Source organism: Diprion similis, chromosome 14, assembly GCF_021155765.1.
Source record: "Diprion similis isolate iyDipSimi1 chromosome 14, iyDipSimi1.1, whole genome shotgun sequence".
Classification (NCBI taxonomy): domain Eukaryota; kingdom Metazoa; phylum Arthropoda; class Insecta; order Hymenoptera; family Diprionidae; genus Diprion; species Diprion similis.
The window spans coordinates 433,041-442,548 of NC_060118.1; the positions used below are offsets into that span (position 1 = coordinate 433,041).

At 42.2% G+C, this 9,508-nt stretch overlaps 1 protein-coding gene across 1 annotated transcript; it reads right to left on the reverse strand.

Annotated features, from left to right (window-relative positions):
• Positions 1 to 1,300: 1,300 nt before the first annotated feature.
• Positions 1,301 to 1,981, reverse strand: LOC124414948 (secreted RxLR effector protein 161-like). The gene has a single exon (XM_046896138.1). The coding sequence runs from the start codon at positions 1,979 to 1,981 to the stop codon at positions 1,301 to 1,303; it is 681 nt and encodes a 226-aa protein (XP_046752094.1).
• Positions 1,982 to 9,508: the final 7,527 nt, after the last annotated feature.

Below are 9,508 nucleotides of genomic sequence, written 5' to 3' on the forward strand. Positions count from 1 at the left end.
ACCATAAAATTTACGCCGACGATCAGTTGAGACATTTTAGTTTTGTGATAATTTCAGAGCATCTGAAACATCATACAGTCGCGATTCATTTATTTCAAAAAAAGTTGATCAACTTTATCAGAGAGAAGTTTCAAAATTCGATTCCTATAGAGAAAATAATTTATTTCTCTGATGGAGCAGCTTCCCAATATTAGAACAAAAAGAAATTTCATAAACATAACACATCACTTCGAAGACTTTCAATGCGAAGCCGAATGGTATTTTTTTGCTACATCACATGGAAAATGGCCGTGTGATGGTGTTGGTGGAACTGTTAAGAGATTAGCTTTGCGTACGAGTTTACAACTGATTGGCAATTCCGATCCTATCCAAACACCGCTGGATCTATATAATTGGGCAGGTTCTTATTTTCGGAGCATATCTTTTGCGTACTGTACGTCTGCAGAATATCAAGCGGAAGAATCTATTTCACAAAATCGATTCGATAAAGCCTTGACAGTTCGTGGCACTCTAAAATTACATGCGGTTATTCCAGTATCTCATAAACTCATCAAAACAAAATTATTTTCCGCATCAGAAAAATTTGATTCGACGAAAATTATGAATTAATTTCGAACAGAGGTTGGCTACTAAGCGTTATCCTGCGAATCATCGCTGAAAATATCGGCCCTTTTCAGAGCCACCAACATATTGCAAGATTATCTATCAGTCATGTAACACAAACTGAGTGAAATAGAATTAAACCCAATTTCAGCACAGGAGTGCTCAACGAACCATAACCGTACTGGAATTCTCAGAACAGGTATACAGTTTAACTCCAAGAAAGGATGACCAGTGGACGGATACTTAAGGGCTAAGGTGGTTAATATCTATTTCCGTAGAATGGATAGCCCGGGTAAGTGGAAGAGCATCAAATCAAATTGAACTCCACTTTATCGTATATAATATACGCAACACACCGATTTCGCGGGAGTAGCGCTGACGTGGATCGGCGCGCGCGGTGACGCGCGACGAGACGTTTCATTTTTTTTCTCCGGCCCTGGTAACTTCTCTATTGGGCAGGTAGATAAATTGTTCAGGCGTCTATTTATTATATGACACAAGTTTCTTTATTTGTGATTTACAAAATACGCATGGATTTGCACAACCTCGTGTGCGCGTCGGACGGCAGCGAGATTCAGACTAGCTCGCACCGGAAGGGGTTGAGTCCAGTCGACCCGAGGATCTAACGATCGATATTGTAGGGTGTCGATAAATCAGATACTTTGCTATCCTAACACCCCCCCACAAAGTTGTATCCTCACTCGCGTAATTCGATCATTCCAAGTCCATTTTGGCACAACACGTGTTTAGGTCCGGTTAATCCTTTTGTCAAAATGTCTGCCGGCATCTCGTTAGTTGACATATATTGCAACTTGATCGAGCCCGATGCGCAATGATCTCGGATAAAATGATGTCGTAAGTCGATGTGCTTCGTCCGTGAGTGATGCACACCGGCGTTGTGGACTAATCGTTGCGCTCCTTGATTGTCGTTGTACAGCGTAATGTGATCGCATGGTATATGCATGTCGCTTAATAGGCTTTTGACGTAGATTGATTCTTTCGTTGCCTCAGACATTGCCATATACTCGGCTTCTACACTTGATAGTGCGACTGTGCGTTGTTTTCGCGCTTCCCAGCACACCGCTGCTCCTGCGAGGATGAACGCGTATCCAGAATACGATCGTCTATCGACGATGTTTGTTCCCCAATCCGCGTCGACCACTCCATACAGCTGTCTAGTTGTCTTGCGGTACTGGAGTCCATGATCTGCGGTACCTCTCAGATATCTGAGAATTCTTTTAGCTGCCACCCAATGTTCCGCAGAGTAATTGGTGTTGAATTGGCTCATGAAGTTTACCGCGTAAGCTATATCAGGCCTCGTCGTTACTGCGAGATACATCAGCGCTCCAATGAGGCACTGATACGGGTATTGCTTCATTATCTTTTAATTTGCTTGCGATGGTTTAGTCAATTGTACGTTGGTGTCGATCGGAGTCTTTGCTGGTTTGCAGTCTTGCATTCCAAAGCGTTCGAGAATTTCCTCAGTGTACTTACGTTGCGTTAGGCAAACGCTGTTGTCGGTTTCGTCCTGCTGAATCTCGATTCCGAGGCAATAGTTTACAGGACCCAGATCTTTCATTTCGAATGATTCTGCTAGCGAGTATTTTATGTCCTTCAGCCAGTTTGTATCATTCGTTGCGATCAATATATCGTCGACGTATATCGAAATTATCATCATTCGATTTTTCCGTTGCGATATAAATAAACATGGATCCTGTTCCGTTGGTTGCATCCCAAGTTGCTTCAGTTTCATTGTAATTCTGCGATACCATTGAAGTCCCGATTGTCGCAGTCCGTAGAGTGCCTTTTTTAGTAGGCACACACTGTCTTGGTCTTTGTTTAGGTCTGCCAACCAGCGCTCAGAGATTTTTAAAATGTCTTTTTTACGTATCAATTCAGCGCTTGAACCAACACGTTTCCCTGCCGTAATTTTCGTTAAGATTTCCCGTAGTAGCTCGGGTACCTCCATGTATACGTCTTCTTTCAGTTCGCCGTTGAGATAGGCTGTTACTACATCCATTTGATGGATTTGTAGGCCTTGTTCTGCTGCCAGCGCCGCTAGGATTCGGCTTGCGGTGGCGCTCGCCACTGGAGAATATGTTTCACGGAAATTTTCTCCCGGTCGTTGCGCGCATCCTCGTGCAACGAGACGTACTTTCTTTTTCGTGGCGAGTCCATTTTCTTTAGTGCGGAAGACGAATCTACTGCTAATTACCTTGCGGTTATCCGGTCTTAGCACGATTTCCCATGTGTTATTGCGTATCTGTGCGAGGTATTCGTCTTCTAAAGCTGTTCGCCAGGCCTCGACATCGTCGCTTTGTTTAGCTTCTTGCCACGTTATTGGATCGTGCGTTGTTGTAAGATTGCACTCCGTGAATACTTCGTCCTCCAGCTCTTCTTGTGCTGGCTCGGAATCATCGCTCGAATTGTTGTCGTTCTCGTTGTCTTCTCTCTGCTCGTTGTCTTCTTCTTCGTCGTTTGCCGGTGGATGATATGTTTTTCTAGGTCTTCCGACCAATCCGGAGCGAAGTAACCTTGGTCGTCCTCTACCGCGTTTCGACGCTCTAGACGGTTCAGGGGTTCCCACCGCCACTGCCTTGCGTTTACGCGTTCGCGGCTCGAGCGAGGGATTTTCGCATTTTTCGCCGCTTGTCCCTTGTTTCGGTTCGGTTTCGTTTGAATTTAAGTCGATTTTCGCGCTCGGCTCTTCGTTATTTTCGTTCTCGAGAAATTCTTGATGTTCGCGCTCGAACACTAATTCGTTTGCAAATGAGACGTCTCGACTCGTGAATATTTTACGCGATTTCGGTAGCCACACGCGATAAGCTTTTGATTCGTTTGAATATCCCACGAAAACACCCTCTTCCGATCGTGACTCGAATTTCCCCTTTTGATTGTTTTTTTTCAACACGAATGCCTTCGTATCAAACACTCGAAAATATATCACCGTGGGCGTTTTGCTTTTCCAAAGTTTATACGGTATTTCTCCATTTAATGATTTCGTTACACATCGATTTCTTACATAGCACGCCGTATTTACCGCCTCTGCCCAGAATGTCGAGGGAACGTTAGCTTGATGCATCATACACCTCGCCATTTCGACTAGTGTTCTATTTTTTCTCTCAGCCAGGCCGTTCTGTTGAGGGGTGTACGGTGCCGTGAGCCTTCTTGCGATCCCGTTTTGCTCCAAAATTGATCAAATTCTTTATTGCAGTACTCTTTACCATTGTCGGACTGCAGTGCTTTGACATTTCTACCCGTTAATTTCTCAGCCGCGGCTTTGTATTTTTTAAATGCGCCGAGAACGTCGCTTTTATTTTTCACGAAAAATATTTCACACCAACGCGACTTGTCGTCGATGAATGTTACAAAATATTTGGCTCCGGAGAATGACGCATTTCTCATCGGGCCGCAGACGTCTGTATGCACGATCTCCAGTAGATTTTCTGTTCGTTTACCTGTGTTTTCCGGGAACGGGAGACGAGTTTGCTTCTCGAGTATACACACCTCGCATTTCGACATCCGCTGCTTGTTATCAAGCTTTAATCCGTGAACTACGCCGCTCTTCGCCATGCTCCGTAAATCCTTCTCGTTTAAATGTCCAAGTCTATGGTGCCACTCGTCTACATTGTTTTTCGCACCTCTCGCTAACATTGTCGCGTTGTTTACTTCACTCACTGTATTGTCCCTCTTTCCACGTTCGACTGTCTCGCACTCATTATAGCTCGATAGCATTGCTGCTTTGTTTACATTGTCAATTCCACTATTTCCCTTTCGCGCATAGTACAGGTTTCCGACTCTATTTGCTCGAAAAATATCGCTTCATTTTTGCTTGTTATTATCGCGTCTTTTTCTCGAAACAGTACTTCGTACCCGCGATCTGTGATTTTTGATACCGATATCAGATTCGTACGTAAGTCGGAAACGTAATAAACATTTTCGAAATTTATTTTTGTGTCTTTCTTGCCGTTGCTCACCGATAATCTCACGTTGCCCGCACCGGTAATGCTTGTAGATTCATTGTTCGCTAGATTCAATGTTTTATTCACGCGCTCGATTTTCTCGAATTTTTCTTTTTCGGTACACATATGAGCGGTGCATCCGCTATCCAAGCACCACACATCGCCGTTTATTCTCTCGCGACTGTACATTACCGTTTCCACCGTGTTCAGCATCGCTAAATTGCCACTCGCGTTATCCGAAAACTCCGGTTGATTTTCATTGTCTTCTGCTTGTCGCGCACTCACTCTATGGTTCGCCGGATATCTCGCGTTGCAATTTCTAGCAATATGACCGATTTTTCCACATCGAAAACATTGCGGTCTTCTCGGCGGTTGACCTTGACTCTCACCTTTTTCCTCTTTCGGTTTCTCGCGATGCTCATATGACACGTGTTTAAATTGTCGAAATTTCGAGTTTCTCGCATACATTGCGCTCGTATCTGCCTCGCTCTCGGTCGATTTTCTCGACTGGAATTCTTCGAGTATTTTTACTCGCAATATCTCGGGTTTCGGTAACTCGTCACGCGTCTCGATGGCACAACGGAAGTTCTCGAACGAGTCGGGCAGGCTATAAAGCAGCAAGATGGTCAACACTTCGTCATTAATCTCTAAACCGATTTCTTTTAATTTCGCGACGGCTTCAAAAAATTCAGTCAAGTGAGGTCGTACACTTTCACCTTCTTTTAATTTCGAGAGAATCACTGTTTTTAACAATGTCGCTTTTCGCGCTGGACCTTTTGACTGAAACGTCGACTCTATTTTCAACCACACTTCTCTCGATGTACTACACCCACGAATGATGTTCAACTCGGATGGACTGATCGATAAAATCATATCAGCTTTCGCCTTTGCGTCTGCACTTTTCCAGGCTGCGATTTCGGTGTCTCCAGTGCTTGGTAAAACTTTTGTACCGTCTACGTATGACCACGTGTCGTGTTTCACCAATATCGCCTCCATTTGGAGTTTCCACGTATCGTAATTTTCCGCGTTTAGCGGCTCGATTTTTGTTAGTGACGTCATATCGATACTCTTGTTTATGATTTATTTCGTAATTATTATTCACTCCACTTGAGTCTGTTCAAAACGGTTTTCCCGTATCGACTTCTTTTTTTTTTTTTTTTCTTTTATTATATTTTATTTTCACGTTTCGCTACACGTCGCGGCCACGTTGCCGCCGAATTTTTAACTCGCGACTTGAATCCTTATTTTATCGCGAGTTATATAGCATCCTGGGCTCATAACCTATTGGGCAGGTAGATAAATTGTTCAGGCGTCTATTTATTATATGACACAAGTTTCTTTATTTGTGATTTACAAAATACGCGTGGATTTGCACAACCTCGTGTGCGCGTCGGACGGCAGCGAGATTCAGACTAGCTCGCACCGGAAGGGGTTGAGTCCAGTCGACCCGAGGATCTAACGATCGATATTGTAGGGTGTCGATAAATCAGATACTTTGCTATCCTAACATTCTCCATCAATTTTTTTTTTTAGGATCAAAGAGGAAGGATACAGGTATCCGAAAAAAATTATCTCCATGAATTGTTGTTAGTCCCGCGGAAATGGCAGCGAAATCAAAAAAAGAAACGGTAAAGAAATATTGAAAAAATTTTTTTTTTCCCAAATAAATTTCTTTTCATCGAAGCGCATTTTTTTACGAACAGAACGATTGCAGGATCAATCCGCTCCGATGTATACTTTCGGAGATATGAATTTTCAAACATAGCAGTGCAACAGTGGTATACAAAACTTTACATAGCTCGAACTCGGCCATTTTTGAAAAAAATTCAAAATCCTTGAAATTGTATTTTTTTTTTTACATAGTACTACGGATATTTCAAATGGCGCAAAGATCCGTGACTTGACGGTTTTTTTTTGAGTGAAGTGACGTGGATCCGCTCATATAGCAAGCTAGAACCTACGTATTTCTTTAATTTCTCTCGTAATTTGTCTTGTAATTTTTTTCATACCTGTTCTATATTATCTCGCTATATCTGATTATTTCTAACATCGCTCTAATTACCGAATTATCTAACTGACTTGTAATCCTTGCATTTTCTATTAATTGTAATATCTCTTGTTTCTCGATTAATTGTAATATCTCTTGTTTTTGATTACCTGTAATATCTTTTGCTTTTCGATTAACTGTAATATCTTTTGCTTTTTGACTAACTATAATGTCTCTTGCTTTCTCTCACCAATTGTAGTGTTCTCGTATCTTTTATCTATTATCGTGCCTTATTGTTACACATTGCTGCGATTATCCTGTATCTCTGTGATCACATTTTTCTCGCCATACTATACTATTTAATTTGAATTGTGACAATTAGTTTAAGAACCTTAGATTGTGCATTGCATGCTAGCCTATTTCTCATCTGCTTTGTTAACTTGCTGATTTTTATACCGAGTAATAGTATCGCGATCACCCCCGCTTCATACCGCTAAATCACACGAATAATTGTATAGCTACCGTGTTATCTTTGAATTCCACTTTCTCTCTGGCTGTACTTGAATTTCTCTGCTTGTCTTGTCAATACAATTGATACTATTACCATTTTCTTTAATATTGTGTTTTATCGAATTGGATACGACCTATCCCCTCTACCATTATCTTTATCTGCTGAACAGGCTGTGCGAAACCGTCGTAGAATCTGATCTATTTTGTCTATATCGTTTTCTCTAATCATCGTATCTCTGACGCTACTGCGTCTGGCGCTCAATAATTATATCTTTTTTCTAATTATCGTTTTATCTAGTGATCAGGTCAGTAACTGCGCCGTAGGGTAGCGTGATTATCCCTCCCTCAAGAATTATCTCTATTTTCCCTTTTAAATAATAATCACGTTGCAATATACATATACCAATCACGGTGCGCAGACAAGGCCAGCCGCACGAGCCTAGCGCGAGGCTAGCGTACGCTGCATTGAGCTCAACTACACTAGCCTCGCACTTGGCTCGCGCGCTCGGTCCCATCTGCGCTGTGATTGATGGACTTTAAACAGCTCCAACTCAAAAACCGTTGCGTTAAAAAAAAAATTATCGTGAGAAATTTTAGTCTTTTTTTTCACAAGGAATCAGTCAGTGCCTGGTGGTCCCCGGGTACTGAATCACCCTGCATATCAAGAGGTTGTTTTAGGGACCAAAATTTTCGTCATGTTTTATTTGAATAAAAAACAGGCACCAGTTTTATATTGGGTTTTCAGAAGTAATTTCATCAATAGTTGTAGAAATTTTTTCTCTGCATTGAATTAAGTACGTAAATATTGTTTCCGGTACGGAATGGGGAAAGGTTCTTTTCAGGACTGTTTGTCAACATTTGATTTGAGAAATGAAAATTCCAGAAAACTAGTATATTTCCAGTTTTCAGCTGGAAATTTGGAGAAAATATTGTTACTTTTTGAGTTATGATGAAAATTCTATAGTGTGGTAGTTGCCAGGACCACTCCAATTGTTGCATCGTTACTACGGTGATTTTCATTGATTAAGGCCGATAATGATCATCATGAATTAGTTTGAGGATAAATTTTGATCAAACTTGAATGATCATCATTTTTGAGAGTAGTATTATCTATTGCATCGACGACAAATTACTTGGTCCTCGAAAGGACCTTGAAATGGTGAAGGGGTGTTTCAGACCCATCAAAGCTTGACTGGTCGTTTCTAGGTCTCGCAGTGATACTCTGGAAAGGTGTGTTCCAAACTCTTCAAGGCTTGACTGGTCTTTTCTGGGTCCCGTAGTAATGCCCTGTAGAGGTGTGTTCCAGACCAGTCAAAGCCCTACTGGTCCTTTCTGGGTCCCGAACTGACTCCCTATGAAGGAGTGTTCACGACTCTTGTTTTAACAACGCTAACAAAAGGTGTAAGAACTGACTTATTTTTTAGAGGTGCTCTGTGATTGATCTAGCAGCATCTATCATCTTTGGTCACTGAGTGACCACCGCAAAAGAATTTCGGTGATGGGTGTTCTAACCGTAATAACATCGACTACGCTGGCATATCCGGAGACCGCTATTTTATTTACTTTGACAAGAACCCGCCAATGAAAGCAACACTGACTCGGTCCATCTCTAATATACATGAAGACCATGTCGTTCATACGATGTCTCGTACATTTACGATCGGTGTATTCCATGAAAAGCCTGCAGACGCCTGTGGGCCTGTTCTGGAACCTAATCTTGATCAGTCAAGATATTTGATTCCAGAAAATTAAACGGTTTGTCTGGTGGGCCAAATTATGACGTGCAAATGCTGGCATCTGAGAATTAACGAAACTTGCGAATCGAGCGAGTGCACGGTAATAATTAAAGTGAAAAGTGACATGGTCCTGGAAGAAACCCTTAGGCCAAACTTACAAGGTTAACCCAGTAATTGTACCCCTTATCAAAAATTCAGCCATCAAGAAACAGGTACATGAGTTCACATGACCCGCGAAGGACCACGGTTTCCTTTTAAGCAACGCACTTGTCTAATGTGCCGACGAACGGACCAAAGTTCGATTCTCGTACATTTGCGACAAGTGTATGCCACGGGAAGCCTGCAGCGGTCTGTGGGTCTGTTCCGGGACCTTGTATCGAAGTCAAGACATGTAATTCCAGAAAATTAAACGGCTTATCGGGTTGGCCAAATAATGACGTACGAAGACTGGCGTCTGAAAATTAACAAGACTTGCGAAATGGACGAGTGAACGGTGATGATTGAAGTAAAAAGTGACAGGGTCCTGGAAGAAACCCTCTGGCCAAACTTACAAGGTTAACCCAGTAATTGTACTTGTTATCAAAAATTCAACCACTGAGGAACAGGCACATGAGTTCACATGACCCGCGAAGGACCACGGTTTCCTTCCAAGCAACGCACTTGTCTAATGTGCCGACGAACGGACCAAAGTTCGATTCTCGTACATTTGC